Source organism: Tursiops truncatus, chromosome 17 (genome assembly GCF_011762595.2).
Source record: "Tursiops truncatus isolate mTurTru1 chromosome 17, mTurTru1.mat.Y, whole genome shotgun sequence".
Classification (NCBI taxonomy): Eukaryota; Metazoa; Chordata; class Mammalia; order Artiodactyla; family Delphinidae; genus Tursiops; species Tursiops truncatus.
In genome coordinates this window covers 51,251,914-51,269,360 of record NC_047050.1, presented here as the reverse complement: position 1 = coordinate 51,269,360, position 17,447 = coordinate 51,251,914, and the positions used below count along the sequence as shown (strand labels likewise).

Sequence of the window (17,447 nt, the reverse complement as noted above, 5' to 3'; positions counted from 1 at the left end):
TCTTAAATTTACCAAGGCTTGATTTGTGACCCAAGATATGATCTATCCTGGAGAATGTTCCATGAGCACTTGAGAAAAATGTGTATTCTGTTGATTTTGGATGGAGTGTCCTATAAATATCAATTAACTCCATCTCGTTTAATGTATCATTTAAAGCTTGTGTTTCCCTATTTATTTTCATTTTGGATGATCTGTCCATTGGTGAAAGTGGGGTGTTAAAGTCCCCTACTATGAATGTGTTACTGTCGATTTCCCCTTTTATGGTTGTCAGTATTTGCCTTATGTATTGAGGTGCACCTATGTTGGGTGCATAAATATTTACAATTGTTATATCTTCCTCTTGGATCGATCCCTTGATCATTATGTAGTGTCCTTCTTTGTCTCTTCTAATAGTCTTTGTTTTAAAGTCTATTTTGTCTGATATGAGAATTGCTACTCCAGCTTTCTTTTGGTTTCCATTTGCATGAAATACCTTTTTCCATCCCCTTACTTTCAGTCTGTATGTGTCTCTAGGTCTGAAGTGGGTCTCTTGTAGACAGCAAATATATGGGTCTTGTTTTTGTATCCATTCAGCCAATCTGTGTCTTTTGGTGGGAGCATTTAGTCCATTTACATTTAAGGTAATTATCGATATGTGTGTTCCTATTCCCATTTTCTTAATTGTTTTGGGTTCGTTATTGTAGGTCCTTTCCTTCTTTTGTGTTTCTTGCCTAGAGAAGTTCCTTTAGCAGTTGTTGTAGAGCTGGTTTGGTGGTGCTGAAGTCTCTCAGCTTTTGCTTGTCTGTAAAGGTTTTAATTTCTCCATCAAATCTGAATGAGATCCTTGCTGGGTAGAGTAATCTTGGTTGCAGGTTTTTCTCCTTCAACACTTTCAATATGTCCTGCCACTCCCTTCTGGCTTGCAGAGTTTCTGCTGAAAGATCAGCTGTTAACCTTATGGGGATTCCCTTGTGTGTTATTTGTTGTTTTTCCCTTGCTGCTTTTAATATGTTTTCTTTGTATTTAATTTTTGACAGTTTGATTAATATGTGTCTTGGCGTATTTCTCCTTGGATTTATCCTGTATGGGACTCTCTGTGCTTCCTGGACTTGATTAACTATTTCCTTTCCCATATTAGGGAAGTTTTCAACTATAATCTCTTCAAATATTTTCTCAGTCCCTTTCTTTTTCTCTTCTTCTTCTGGAACCCCTATAATTCGAATGTTGGTGCGTTTAATGTTGTCCCACAGGTCTCTGAGACTGTCCTCAGTTCTTTTCATTCTTTTTTCTTTATTCTGCTCTGCAGTAGTTATTTCCACTATTTTATCTTCCAGGTCACTTATCCGTTCTTCTGCCTCAGTTATTCTGCTATTGATCCCATCTAGAGTACTTTTAATTTCATTTATTGTGTTGTTCATCGTTGCTTGTTTCATCTTTAGTTCTTCTAGGTCCTTGTTAACTGATTCTTGCAATTTGTCCATTCTATTGTCCATTCTATCTCCAAGATTTTGGATTAACCTTACTATCATTATTCTGAATTCTTTTTCAGGTAGACTGCCTATTTCCTCTTCATTTGTTAGGTCTGGTGGGTTTTTATCTTGCTCCTTCATCTGCTGTGTGTTTTTCTGTCTTTTCATTTTGCTTATCTTACTGTGTTTGGGGTCTCCTTTTTTGCAGGCTGAAGGTTCGTAGTTCCTGTTGTTTTTTGTGTCTGTCCCCAGTGGCTAAGGTTGGTTCAGTGGGTTGTGTAGGCTTCCTGGTGGAGGGTACTAGTGCCTGTGTTCTGGTGGATGAGGCTGGATCTTGTCTTTCTGGTGGGCAGGTCCACGTCTGGTGGTGTGTTTTGGGGTGTCTGTAGACTTATTATGATTTTGGGCAGCCTCTCTGCTAATGGGTGGGGTTGTGTTCCTGTCCTGCTAGTTGTTTGGCATAGGATGTCCAGCACTGTAGCTTGCTGCTCGTTGAGTGAAGCTGGGTGCTGGCGTTGAGATGGAGATCTCTCGGAGATTTTTGCTGTTTGATATTATGTGCAGCTGGGAGGCCTCTTGTGGACCAGTGTCCTGAAGTTGGCTGTCCCACCTCAGAGGCACAGCACTGACTCCTGGCTGCAGCACCAAGAGCCTTTCATCCACAGGGCTCCTTAATTTGGGATGATTCGTTGTCTATTCAGGTATTCCACAGATGCAGGGTATATCAAGTTGATTGTGGAGCTTTAATCCGCTGCTTCTGAGGCTTCTGGGAGAGATTTCCCTTTCTCTTCTTTGTTCTCACAGTTCCCAGGGGCTCAGCTTTGGATTTGGCCCCGCCTGTGCGTGTAGGTCGCCGGAGGGCGTCTGTTCTTTGCTCAGACAGGACGGGGTTAAAGGAGCCGCTGATTCGGAGGCTCTGGCTCACCCAGGCCGGGGGGTAGGGAGGGTCACGGAGTGCGGGGCGGGCCTGCAGCGGCAGAGGCCGGCGTGACGCTGCAGCCTGAGGCGCGCCGTGCGCTCTCCCGGGGGAGCCGTCCCTGGATCCCGGGACCCTGGCAGTGGCGGGCTGCACAGGCTCCCCGGAAGGGCGTGTGGCTAGTGACCTGCGTTCGCACACAGGCCTCCTGGCGGCGGCAGCAGCGGCCCTAGCGTCCCATGTCCGTCTCTGGGCTCCGCACTCTTAGCCGCGGCTCGCGCCCGTCCCTGGAGCTCTCTCAAGCAGCGTTCTTAATCCCCTCTCCTCGTGCACCAGGAAACAAAGAGGGACGTAAAAGTCTCTTGCCTCTTCGGCAGGTCCAGACCCCTCCCCGGACTCTCTCCCGGCCAGCCGCGGCGCACCAACGCCCCGCAGGCTGTGTTTACGCCGCCAACCTCAGTCCTCTCCCGGCGCTCCGACAAAAGCCGGAGCCTCAGCTCCCAGTCCCGCCCGCCCCAGCGGGCGAGCAGACAAGCCTCTCGGCTGGTGAGTGCCGGTCGGCCCGATCCTCTGCGCTGGAATCTGTCCGCTTTGCCCTCCGCACCCCTGTTGCTGTGCTCTCCTCCGCGGCCCCCAAGCTCCCCCACTCCGCCTCCCGAAGTCTCCACCCGCGAAGGGGCTTCCTAGTGTGTGGACACTTTTCCTCCTTCACAGCTCTCTCCCGCTGGTGCAGGACCCGTCCCTATCCTTTTGTCTCTGTTTAGTTTTTTCTTTTGCCCTAACCAGGTACGTGGGGGGTTCCTTGCCTTTTGGGAGGTCTGAGGTCTTCTGCCAGCGTTCAGTAGGTGCTCCGTAGGAGTTGTTCCACGCGTAGATGTATTTTTGGTGTATCTGTGGAGAGGAAGGTGATCTCCGCGTCTTACTCTTCCGCCATCTTCCCGGAAGTCTGAGTTTCTGTTTCTGTTTAATGTTTTTATTATGCCTGCTGAATTTTATTGCATGCCTTTTCAGAACCCACCTATTAATGATTGTGTGCCTTTTATTAATTTGTCAGTGTAGTGAATTAAATTGATATATTGTAGTTTTAAAATTAATTTCGTAATTCCTTAAGTTCCTGGAATAAATTATTTTTGGTTAGAGTGTGTTATTCTTTTGCTACATTATTGGTTTCTATTTGCTGACATTTGTAATATTTGTATTTGTTTTCACAAGTTATATTGGTGTTTGGTTTTGATTTTGTTGATATCTGTCAGATTTTGATTAAAGTTTTTTTCTGGCTTCCTTGAATTGGAGAGCTTTTTGGAACTGGAATAGTTTCAGATTGGAATAATCTGTTATTATTTTTCTGATCAGCAACAAAGGAAATTGACTTGCTCTTTGAACTGTGGTGGTGGCAGATGGAGAGTATTGGCTGCTAGATACTCATTGACTTTTTTTAAAGCAGAAAACAGTTCTAAGATACATTTTATTGTCTGATTTTTTTTTTTTTTTTGAGTCAAAGGCACACATGCACAAATCCCAGAGAGGTTCTTTTCTTGTGGCTGATTTACAAAAATGACCATCCATGTTAATCTGGGCTAAACACTATTGTGGTCAAGATGAAGGCTGTAGGGCCCAAGAAAGGAAATCCACAAGTTGCTTGACCGTTAGGTTTGTCAGGAGCCAGCAGGTGGCAGCAGTTCAACACACAGGTTTATAGAGGCATTACACTTCTAAGTCAGTCTAACTTGTGGTTTACAATTGTTAATTTTAGAGAAATGTCAATTGGGAGGAAGTACAGTTAGGAAGTAGAAAATTCCTTAGGAAAGAAAAATAAATTGTGTTTTAAAATTTGGTTCTTTATTATTTTGTCATTTTATTATGATATTAGGGCTTATTTTAAAGTAATGTGTTCTGTTTCTTAATATTTACGGAATTAATTTTGTCCTAATTTATTTTTCCGTTTATCTGAAAAACTCATGTTTTTGCTACTAAAGAAGAGCGTCATCTTGTGGTGCCTCTTTAAATTGCATGTAAAGATGGAGAGGAGAGTTACTGGATTCCATTTGAAGCATGCATTTGTGAGGTTGCTTGTTAGTCCAGCTCAGTTGTATGCCAATATGTTCTTATCTAGACCTGAATCTAGCTTATTTTCTACAGCTGAATTTATTAATAGGGAGCCAGTAATTTACCTGGTTAAAGAAAAACGAGTGGAGTAAGTTCTTGGAACTGTGTGTGCTTAATGCATTATTGAAAGCTTTGTGGTACATAAAGATGTTACTCAGTCAAATTGCAATTAATTTAAAACACCCTTCCTTAAAGCTTTAGCAAAAAAAAAAAAAAAAAAAAAGGGTGGGGGCAGAAAAAGGAAGACTTTTTTTTTCTTCCAAATAAAATTAATAGTTATTAGTGATAAAAGCCTTTCTCCAGAAAAAGATCACTCCCTTTTAAAAGGGCAAAATTTTAAATGTCAATGTCTAATAATACTAGTAAATGGCATCCTTATTTAATTTAGCTTGACCAGTTTTTTGAATAGTGTTTTCTGTAAATGTACATGTATTAGAAAAATGCTTTGTTAGTTCAGAGCTTGTCTCCTTGTAGTTGTAACTAAGAGATCCCCAAATGGTTTTGAGATGTTTTCATAAATATGTACAGTTTATGAAAACAGTACTTATTTACTGTTTAGTGTCATTTATATACAATATGTGGACATTGAGATTTTTGTATTATGTTTTGTTGACTCAGAAATCTAATTAAAATACTGAGTAATATATTAGCCTGAAAGAAAAACTGAATATGGTAGTTTCGTTCATATTAGGGTTTTTTTTTTTGGCGGGATGGGGAGTTATTCTATAAGTTGCATTGAGTTCTGGGGTATCATTTGTTTAGAAAAACTTGAGAATTGGTTTCTTCTCAAGAAAGTGTGGAATACAGGAAAGACCAGCTTTTGGAGTGTGGTCAACCAAGATTTGAATATTGGCCCTGCCATTTTCTAGCAGTGGAATTCCAGGCAAATTATTTAATCTTTTTGCACAGAGTTCTTTATCTTCTTAAAGTGGGATAATAATTTCAACTTCATAGGGTTTGGAAATAATTAAATGAGATGGCAACAAGTCAAAGCACTTATTTAATACAATACTGTACATTGTAGTCATTCAATAAGTGCTCCATTTATCAATGAAATTTTAATTCATTTGCAATTCACCTGTGAAATGTTAGAATGATTTTCAACAGGTTTGAACATAGTTACGTTAATTTTTTTTTTGGCTGGAGGAAGAAAATGATTGGGTGGGACCAGGACATTATAGATGCACATTACGTAAAGCTTTATTATTAGGACACTGTAAAACTGTTATTGAAGGTTATTCAGAAATAATTTAGTACTCTAATTTACACAAGAAAATATTTTATTGGTACAGTCCATTTAAAATTAAAATGTACTCTTTGAGAATTAGTTTTCAAAAATCAGGAACATTTAGGTTCTTTCACATAAACTATCATATAACTTTAAGATACTGTATGTTTTCTTTTGAATTTTAATTTAATTTTGGCTTTACATTTATAGACTTGAATATCTTAATCATTCTACTAGATATTGCACTCATTTATCTGATAATTAGGTACCTAGCAATCTCAGTTATGTGGAACCTTGTATTTAAAAGAAGATGGCTTAAAGCCACCTTTATAATTGAATATGAAATGAAGAATAGTGGCTTCCTAATAATGCTTCCCTAGATTAGACATAGTGAAGAGCATGTAATGGAGGAGACCACTAGAAACTTTTACTTTGAAACAACTATTCTGAGGAAGAAGTTCCATTTTATTTTATCTTATTCACATCCTTTAATTATGTATATCACACGTAAAGTATTCAATATGGAAAAAAAAACAGTCAAGCAATGTATTTGAAGCAGTAATGGAAAATTCTTCTTTACCCCCAATCTCCCTTACCACCAGTTGCACTTTGATCTCATTTTCCTAATAGTAAATGCTATTAACAGAATAGCACGTGTCTGTCTACAGCTTACTCTGTGCTGTCATATCGCAGTGTTTGTTTCAACGTACATGGATTTATACATATTCTGCATCTTTTTTCCCAGTTATTATCTTGGTGATCTTTTTGATGTATTGTAAATCTACTTCAGTATATTTAACAGTTATTTGGTATTCCAAAGGATGATTATTCCACAGTTAACCATTCCTCTGCCAGTGCTCTCCAGACAGTGATGCCAGGTACACATCTATAGTTGAACACATTGGATTTATTACTTTTCTCAGCAGAGGAGAATGCATACCATGCGGAACCATAGGGTATCTCAGAAGATGTTAGAAAGGACTTATTGTAGGATTGAGCTTATATTAGATGATTTGAGGGGAGGATTTAAGAGACTGGGGCTTTGCTCTGGATTGGATACTGTTAGGAAACTGGATAATTCCATGATGGATATCTTAATAAGTCTTATCCAGAAGGAGGGAAGAAGACTGGGCCAAGGCTCAAGCTGTGGTTAGTAATAGTGGCATGGATTAGGGTCCTGTTTGTAGCTTTGGCAATGTACATGTTTTATCTGTGTTCAGATACCATTACAGGGTGAAGCTGTTTTTGTCTTGTTCTGTTATGGTGACAGAGGTCACACAGCGGCCTTGTCTGATGACGATGTTCTGTGAAGTTGTTTATGCTCATCAGGAGAACATAGCTGTTAGTGTCACCAGCTCATAGCAAAACCAAGGCCTAGCTGATACTACCAGGCTAGCACTGGGATGCCAAGGGCTGCTATTTTCTTACTTACTGTTGATAAATAGCTAGGTTGTATCTTAGTTTTTATTGACACAGCTTTTCATTTTCATCGTTAAAATAAACATTCTCATTATATGGATCTTAGTGTACATGTGCAAGTATTCTTATAATATAAATTCCTAGAAGTGGAATTATATTAAATGGTATATAATGCATGATAAAATTTGATTTATAATCATTGCTGAAAGCCTATACTTATTTCTGTTCCCACCAACAGGGCACCTTAGCCAAGAATAGACATTAACAGTCTGACATTTTTTTTTTCTGGCTAATAGAGATATCTTATTATTTTAATCATATATTTTTTTTACTAGTGAGTTTGAGCATTTTGCTCATTTTTTTTAAAGCCATAGTTTTCCTGTTCATATTCTTTTCCCATTAAAAAAATTTTAATAACCTTGTCTTTCTTGTTGAGTTTTAAGGGTACTTCGTATGTTATAGATATTAGTACTGCTTTATATTTGTGGCAAGTATTTCTCTCTCTACCTCCTATATGTCTTTTATTTACATAGGAAGGCTTTCTCCACCTTGAGATTATTAAAACATTATTAATCTTCTAGCACAGTTATTTTACTTTTCCCTTAAGACATTTATTTTATTAATCTATCTGGAGTAAGGAATATTTTTGTGTAATTTTTTCCCTAAAGGTCCCTAGTGTTCCACTATCATTTGTTGACCAGTCCATTTCCTTCACAATAATTGGAAATACCACATCATGTTCTAAATGCCTACGTAGACATCAGCCTGCAGTAAAATTTCTCTTACTTGACCTTCACTTAACTAACTGGGTTAACTGATATTCTCTATTCTCTTTGAATAACATACTGACTAAAGACCACTGTAAGCTTAATGTTTATTGCCAGTAGGCTACTCAGTACTATGCTGTTACAATTCTGTTTCTGTTAGTTGAGCTTTACATCACTAATACGCAGATTTTGTCATTCTAAAAACTTTATGCCAGCTGTGTTTGTCGTTGCATTTTCATTATTTAATGCAATATTATGTAAATCAGTAAAATATGAGTACAGAAAGAAGGAAAGTTGCTGTTTTAAAGAAAATTGCATGCTTTAGAAAGAAACAGTGGGTCACTAAAAAACTTGAGGCTAATAAGGACATAGTTTAATTTTTTTTAATATGTACATATATTGATCTAAACAGTTCTAGGAGTAGGGAATGAAATACATGAATCAAGGATTATTTTTGTACTGCAGGAAAACCTGTTAACTAAAAACTAAAGCAACAATAAAAAATTAATTGAGGGCTTCCCTGGTGGCACAGTGGTTGAGAATCTGCCTGCCAATGCAGGGGACACGGGTTCGAGCCCTGGTCTGGGAAGATCCCACATGCCGTGGAGCAACTAGGCCCATGAGCCACAACTACTGAGCCTGCGCGTCTGGAGCCTGTGCTCCACAACGGGAGAGGCCGTGATAGTGAGAGAGCCGCGCACCGCAATGAAGAGTGGCCCCCGCTTGCTACAACTAGAGAAAGCCCTCGCACAGAAACGAAGACCCAGCACAGCCAAAACTAAATGAATTAATTAATTTAAAAAAAATTAATTGAATTGAATACAGTTTGGTGTATGAGAGGAAGTTTATTTTCTCAGTTGTAGCCCTTTTTATATATTTTCTTGTAAAACATTTTAATGATGTGTAATCCATCTTACAACTTTATATTGTAAGGACATATACATGATAAAAATGTGTCAACAAAAACCCAAGCTGTTAATAACATAATACAGCATTTTCATACCACAGGAATGTCCGTGTCGGCATTTAGAACATGATGCAGTATTTCCAATTAGTTAAAAATACTGATCATTAATTTTAAACTTAGAAGAATGAAGACTAGATTACTGCATTGTATTAGTTTTCTGCCATATTGCTGTGTAACAACTTACTTCAGAGCTTAGTGACTTGAAACAAATGTTTGTCATCTCACAGTTTCAGTGAGATATCAGAGTGGCTTAGCTGGGTGGTTCTGTTCCAGGGTTTCTCAGAGAATGTAGCCAAGGTGTCAGCCAAGACTGCAGTGATCTGAAGGCTTTACTAGGGCTAAAGTGTACACTCCCAAAATGATGCACTCACAGGGTGCTGGTTTTTGTCAGGAGCCCTCACTTCCTCCTCATGTGTGTCTGCCATGTGCAATCCAAGAGAAAGCAAGATAGAAGATGTAAAGTCTTTTATGACCGAGTCCAAGAAGTCACATACCATCACTTTTATTTCTTCGAAGTGAGTCAGTGGGACAGCTCACACTGAAAGGCAGGGGAATTAGGCACCTACTCTTGAAGAGGAGCGTAACCAGTGCACTGGAGATATTTATTCTGTGTGTGTATGGGTCACAGAGAGGGCGGGATTCATTTATAATGTTTGGTTTCTTTTTAGGACACTGCCTTAGGAAAACCACGAGAGGTGTTTCGACTTCCTACAGATTTGATAGCATATGACAATCGCCTTTGCGCATCCATGCATTTCACATCTTCTACTTGGGTTACCTTGTCAGATGGAACTGGAAGATTGTATCTCATTGGAACGGGTGAACGTGGAAATAGTGCTTCTGAAAAATGGGAGGTGAGGTTTTTTTTTTTCTTCTTTAGACTTAGCAAAGTCTGGAAAGTATATTCAAATTAGAACTTAATGATTTTGAAATAACACTTTTTTAGGGATAGTTTACATGTGACCTCTTGATTTTTATAATATATAATGTTTTGGATATCTTTTTAAGTTAAATTATAAAATGTATACCTTTTATGAAACTGATATATTAGCTATTCCTGTTTTGATCTGGGGTGCGTGCAGTTGTCAAGAATTGCATTTGCTTTTCAGCAAATACCTATTGAGTGTTTTATAAGTGTAAAGCAGTACACTAAGCAATGATGCTGCCACCTTCTTCTTCTTGAAGAGTTGGCCAGAAAATTGCATTGTCATGTCTTTTCTCCTCTACTCTTGTTTTATTTGCTGGTATGTTTAAGGGCCCAGCACACTGCTGCACCACTCTGCTAACTGTCTGGTATGTTTAAACTGGTCAAATAGTAACTATACCAGAGTATTCCCAACTTAGAAAAATATACTGTAGAATAAATAACTATAGTTACGTACCAGTCTCCAAGATGTCATTTTTACTTCAGTTTTTTAAAAACAATGTAACAGACTTAAATCTGAGGGGCAGGTGTTAGGATTTTAATAGTAATAAATATGGAATTATTTTCTCTAGAGCCACAGTTTTTGAAGGTAGAGAAGAATGACACTGAGTTGTGCTAATAAGTACAATGTGATATTGCTACTGTCTAAATCTCAGCAGGTGGCCTTTTGTTCTGGGTAGCTAAAGCGATATAAATTTAATATTTTACATCTTATAAAATATTTTTATCAGACCAATAGATGCCTACAAAGACCAGGCTTTAATTATTTGAGAAAAACCAAGAAAGCCTTAGTGGTTTACCTTTCTTACTAAGTTATACCAAATGCTATACTTCCAAATTGTAGTATGTTCAAAAAACTAAACAAAAAACACAGTAAATTATCAGAACAACAATAGCCTGTTTATAGGGGGCCTTTGTAGTCACCGTTTCAAATAGTTATTGGACATTGTGACATTTTCTGTTCTGGCCTCCAGTAATAACTTTTTTTTTTTTTTTTTCTTGCTGAGGCAATGTGGTATATAGCACAGCTACCTGAAATAGTTGGAGGGAATTTGGAGAATGATGGGCAGGAGAGATATGAATGAGAATTTATCTGTTATCAAGCCGTGTGGATTCTGTTGGTTTTCAGTAGTAAGAAACACACTGACCTTGTTCACCTTCAGATTAAAAATAACACCACATATTCCACCAGAAGGAAATTCATATGGGTTTATATTTCATTTGGTTTCTGCTGTGTATATCTCCTTGGCACATATTAGGCCTTCAATAATATTTTGTAAATGAATTAAAAATTTAAATTCACTCCACATCCTCTTCAGTATTTGTACTATCATAATGAAATCAACACTCTCTGGGGAGGTTGGGGGAGTGGGAAAGGGATGGGACTTGGGCATTACTGAGGTGGGAGGAATACTGAGGGATATTGGTCGCTTTGAGAGAAATAACTCAGTAGAGTTTCGAGACTTTGGGGGAATTCGTGTAAGAGAGGAGGCTAAAGGTGAGCATGACGGGGGCATGGTAGGGCCTAAGGGGGCCAAGCAAGCGTGGTGGTGATGACTCAAATGTAGAAGGAGAAATAAAAGAAAGCAAGGAAGACTGCCTGTTTCCAAATGTGTGGCCTCTAATGTGATGGGGGTGCTCTATATCAACAATATCACAGTTGATTTGCTAGGTTTGTTCAGAAGACTGGAAACTTCAGCCTAAGAATTTTTAAGAGTCCAGACATCTACCTCTCTGGTCTCATGAGAGAGAAAGAAGAGAAGGAAACAGTAAACTGGCTACTTGTGCTTGGCAGAACTTTCAGTTTTTTCTCCCTGTGGTTTATTTCTTCTTGTCCCCCAAACAAAAGCAGAACCCAGTCAACCAACTATAAAAAACCATGTCTGTCATCTCTGTTTTGAGTATTTGAGGTGTTTTTGGTTTTTTATCCCTGCTTATGGAAGACTTTAGAATGGATTTCAAAGCTCTACTATTCGAATAATTTTGGCAGAGTTGCTCAAACACAAAGAGAAAATGATGACATTAAAGCACACTTTTCTTTTTTTTTATTTTCTTTTACTTTTTATTTTGCGGTACGCGGGCCTCTCACTGCTGTGGCCTCCCCCGCTGCAGAGCACAGGCTCCGGACGTGCAGGCCCAGAGGCCATGGCTCATGGGCCCAGCCGCTCCGCGGCACGTGAGATCCTCCCGGACCGGGGCACGAGCCCGTGTCCCCTGCATTGGCAGGCAGACTCTCAACCACTGCACCACCAGGGAAGCCCTTCTTTTATTTTTTATTGAAATATAGTTAACTTACAATGTTTTGTTAGTTTCTGGTATACAGCAAAGTGATTCAGTTTTACATATATATATTCTTTTTCATATTCTTTTCCATTATCGTTTATTACAAGATACTGAATATGTTCCCTATGCTATACAGTAGGATCTTGTTGTTTATCTGTTTTATATATAGTAGTTTGAATCTGCTAATCCCAAACTCCTAATTTATCCCTCTTCCCCTTTGGTAGCCGTAAGTTTGTTTTCTGTGTCTGAGTCTGTTTCTGTTTTGTAAGTAAGTTCATCTGTATCATATTTTAGATTCCACATATAAGTGATGTCATATGGTATTTGTCTGACTTACTTCACTTAGTATGATATTCTCTAGGTCCATCCATGTTGCTGCAGATGGCATTATTTCATTCTTTTTTATGGCTGAGTAGTATTCCATTGTATGTATACCACATCTTCTTTATCCATTCATCTGTCAGTAGACATTTAGATTGCTTCCATGTCTTGGCTATTGTAAATAGTGCTGCTGTGAACATTGGGGTAAAGCACATTTTTCTTTATAAGGCTTTCAGGTAGGAGCTGATATGAGGGGATTCCAGATAATGGGTTTAAAAAGAATAAAAAAGCTAATTTTTGTCTCAGATTAGTATTCAGCTATTTATTTTTTCATTTATTTGAAAAGCTTGTTTAGAAATTAGTCTTAAAACCTCTCCTATTTGGTATTTAATAAAAATATAATAGTCTTTTAGATTATGTGTTTGTCTTATAAAAAGAATTTGATAAGATTTTGTGTGTCTTTGCATAATGCTTTGATTCGCTTTTTAAAAAGGAGCTTCAGTATTTAAATAGCGTTGGTGGAATTATACCTTTTAAATGTAAGTGGGCTCTTTTGTTTTTGAAGAACAAGAAAGTTTTTGTGATTTGTTCTCTAATTCCTTTGACTCTTACCTTTGTAAATTTCCAGAAAACAAAGAAAAACAAACCAAACCAAAAACAAAAGGAAAAAAAACATACACACACCCACTCACAAATACACACGAACTGTATTCAGAAACTAAGAGGAAGAAAGCAGAAATAAATCAGAGATGAGACAGGGGAAGAGATGCAGTAATGCATGTTGACTTGCTCATGTCCTGTACAGAACATTCTTTAAACTTGACAATTCTTTTCTAGAAGATTGCTTTTAATTCCCTTTCTCCTTTAGATGCTGTTTGGATGCCCTGTTGTTTTCTTTGTTTTTAAGCCATGAGTACTGATCAGTTTTTTCTGTTAAACAATTAGATATTTTCCAAAAGTTCTTTCTTCAAGCAATATGGTTTAAACTTGTAAGCTTTATTTAAGGGCTTTTTTCATTTTTGTATCCTTGTAGTAAATATGGATAGTATCCGAGTTATTTGTTGGATTGTCAGAATTCTGTATTTTTCCTCTGTGCCATATACATTCATCTAATACATTTTTGTGAGTGTCATCTTTTTTCTTTTTTGTAGATTATGTTTAATGAAGAGCTTGGAAATCCTTTTATCATAATTCACAGTATCTCATTGCTGAAAGCTGAAGAACATTCGATAGCTACCCTGCTTCTTCGAATAGAGAAAGAGGAATTGGATATGAAAGGAAGTGGTTTCTATGTTTCCTTGGAGTGGGTCACTATTAATAAGAAAAGTAAAGGTAAAACAACAAAAATCTGATCTCTCTGTAGTGGTTGCCGTAATTTAGTAGGTTTTGAAATGCAAAGAAGTTCCTGTAAATGCTATTTGCTTTTTCTTAGGCACTGTGTTATGATTCTGGTATCTGCCACCTGGTGGAATGAATATTTATAGATAGTTTCTCCTTAGGTATGGATTATAAAAAAATAATAATGTGTTTCCATAGTCAGATGTGCCTTTTTGTGTAAAAGGAGACACTATTACATAATTTTGGAATAATTTAAGTGTATATATTTAATATATACAAAAGTATATGTTAATATGTGTATGTGTATGTATATATACACACACACACATACACACACACACACACACACACATAGACACAAGATTTGTTCTTCGAAATATTTAATGTAATTTGTTTTTTCTTTCCAGTGTTGTAGTTTTACCTCTGGAGGAACACAGTAACTGAAAACTTCAGATTACGTGTTAGAAAGTTTCTGTAAAGGGCTAGATGGTAACCATTTGACTTATGTCATAACTACTCAACTATGATGTTGTGGTGCAAGAGCAACCATAGATGAATACATAAATGAATGAGTAAGGCTGTATTCTGGTGTTTATGGACACTGACATTTGAATTTTATATAATTTTTACATGTTTTTAAATATTCTTTTGATTTTTTTGTGATTTAAAAATATAAAATTCATTTTTTGGCTCACAACTTTCTTTTCTTAATATCTCAGTTCCTCTTGTCCCTGAATTACTAACATAATTGTGTTACTTTTTATTTTCCCTGAACATTACAGAGCAGTGTTATATTTCTAAACTCTTTTGAGTGGAACATTTGATAAGTTATATTTTATGGTCAAGTAAGTTTGAAAATGTGGGCATACGATATCTCCATTTCACATTAAGCATATTCAAGTTTCTAGAAATTTTGAGTAGAAAAAATTTAATTTTGACCCAGCATTTCCCAACTCATTTAGCCATGGAATAATTCACTTGAGACCTACTGTTTTCTGTCCCACACATGTTGGGAAAAACCATCCAATAAAATATACAGTGTCTAAGTTTGGGTCTTTAGAGGAAGGTAGGACTCTTTGCTATGAATGTACCTGTGGAGGAAAAATAGGAGTTATTATTTCATTCATGAAATGAAAAGTCTATTCCTAAATATGTATGAAGTGAATGTGTGAATGTAGGTGAGGATTTAGAGAAAAAACACTGACAGATGTTTTAGAACAAATTGTATTATTATGTATGTATATGTGTTACTATGTGTAACTCATGACATTGAGTTATGATTTTTGACTGTTCATTATGAAGCTTACAAGCACTACCCACTGTAATAAAAATTTGTTACCCACAGTAACAATATAAGTAAAGGTACGGACTCAACTGAAATGTTTGGGTACTTTTTAAAGCAAAAAACAAAGACAAAAACCCCTTATTTTCATAGAATAAATTCAGTTAATTTACCAGAAACTCAGAATACAGTTAATTGTTTATATCTTAAAAATTCCAAGCACAGTTATTTATATTTGGTTATAGTAGGCAGATAGATCTATAACTGAATGTGTATAAAAATCATTTCTACCATAAACATATTTCATTTAAAAAAAAACCCTTATCAGTAGCTAGAATGGGAAGAAAATAGTCCACACCACACTTTTTCTGGTATCATCAGTTTGTAGCTTTTTTCAGAAGACACTTATCATATACTGGCTGAGAAAGTAGACAGGCTGGCTGTAGTGAAGGAACGGGTAGTTTTTTCAGAGGTTGATGTTTCAGGTAAGGCAGTCACTTTTATGATTTAGAGCACTGCTCTCCAACAGAAATTTTTCCAAAATGGACGTGTTTATATGTGAGCCACTCAGTGTGATAGCAGGTAGCCATGTGTGGCTTTTGAGCACTTGAAGTGTGGCTAGTGTGACTGAGGCATTGAATTTCAAATTTTACTTAACTTTAATTAAATAGCTACTCTGGCCAGTGGCTACCACTTGGACACCACAATCTAGAACAAATTTCATCAGACCCAGTATTTTTTTTTAACATCTTTATTGGAGTATAATTGCTTTACAGTGGTGTGTTAATTTCTGCTTTATATCAAAGTGAATCAGCTATACATATACATATATCCCCATATCTCCTCCCTCTTGCATCTCCCTCCCACCCTCTAGGTGGTCACAAAGCACCAAGCTGATCTCCCTGTGCTACACGGCTGCTTCCCACTAGCTATCAGTTTTACATTTGGTATTATATATATGTCCATGCCACTCTCTAACTTCATCCCAGCTTACCCTTCGCCCTCCCCATGTCCTCAAGTCCAGTCTCTATGTCTGCATCTTTATTCCTGTCCTGCCCCTAGGTTCATGAGAACCACTTACTTTTTATTCCATATATATGTGTTAGCATACAATATTTGTTTTTCTCTTTCTGACTTACTTCACTCGGTATGACAGACTTTAGGTCCATCCACCTCACTACAAATAACTCAGTTTCGTTTCTTTTTATGGCTGAGTAATATTCCATTGTATATATGTGCCACATCTTCTTTATCCATTCACCTGTCAGTGGACACTTAGGTTGCTTCCATGTCCTGGCTGTTGTAAACAGAGCTGCAGTGAACATTGTGGTACATGCCTCTTTTTGAATTATGGTTTTCTCAGGGTATATGCCCAGTAGTGGGATTGCTGGGTCGTATGGTAGTTCTATTTTTAGTTTTTTAAGGGACCTCCATACTGTTTTCCATAGTGGCTGTATCAATTTTACAGTCCCACCAGCAGTGCAAGAGTGTTCCCTTTTCTCCACACCCTCTCCAGCATCTATTGCTTGTAGATTTTTTGATGATGGCCATTCTGACTGGTGTGAGGTGATACCTCATTGTAGCTTTGATTTGCATTTCTCTAATGATTAGTGATGTTGAGCATCCTTTCATATGTTTGTTGGCAGTCTGTATATCTTCTTTGGAAAAATGTCTGTTTAGGTCTTCTGCCCATTTTTGGATTGGGTTTTTTGTTTTTTTAATATTGAGCTGCATGAGCTGGTAAATTTTGGAGATTAATCCTTTGTCAGTTGTTTCATTAGCAAATATTTTCTCCCATTCTGAGGGTTGTCTTTTCATCTTGTTGATGGTTTCCTTTGCTGTGCAAAAGCTTTTAAGTTTCATTAGGTCCCATTTGTTTATTTTTGTTTTTATTTCCATTTCTCTAGGAGGTGGAGACACAGTATTTTAAAATAGGGATTTATTTACAGAATATTAGGTTGTAAATTTTTTTTATCCTTTTTAAAAAAGGTACCTAATAGTGTGCTTTTTAATAGTACATTTAAAATATTTAGTTCAAATTAGAATTAATATACAAATATATTCAAATATTTTTATTATATAGTTTTTTATTTGTAATTTTTTTGTTCTAAAATGCTTTATTTTCTTACAGATAAAAAAAAATATGAAATTACTAAGCGTAATATTCTCCGTGGAAAGTCAGTGCCCCATTATGCCGCTATTGAGCCCAATGGGAATGGTCTAATGATTGTCTCTTACAAGTCCTTTACATTTGTTCAAGTTGGTCAAAATCTTGAAGAAAGTAAGGATGAAGACATGTCAGAGAAAATCAAAGGTAATTTTACTTCGAATATCCATAGAGCTCCTGTGTAAAATATATCTGATTTGTCCTCCCAGCTAGGTTATGAGTTTTACCAGGTCAAGATAGGTGCTTAATTTTTCTTTATTTTCCTTTATATTTCCCAGAA

At 37.2% G+C, this 17,447-nt stretch overlaps 1 protein-coding gene across 2 annotated transcripts in view; it reads left to right on the top strand.

Annotated features, from left to right (window-relative positions):
- The window catches only part of NUDCD1 (NudC domain containing 1), a 93,784-nt gene that overhangs the window by 24,006 nt on the left and 52,331 nt on the right, over positions 1-17,447 (top strand). For both annotated transcript variants that reach the window (XM_033842678.2, XM_033842677.2), the window contains exons 3-5: positions 9,520-9,705; positions 13,532-13,712; positions 17,132-17,314. In XM_033842678.2, the coding sequence (XP_033698569.1) occupies positions 9,520-9,705; positions 13,532-13,712; positions 17,132-17,314 (550 nt within the window). The remainder of the gene's footprint in view (positions 1-9,519; positions 9,706-13,531; positions 13,713-17,131; positions 17,315-17,447) is intronic.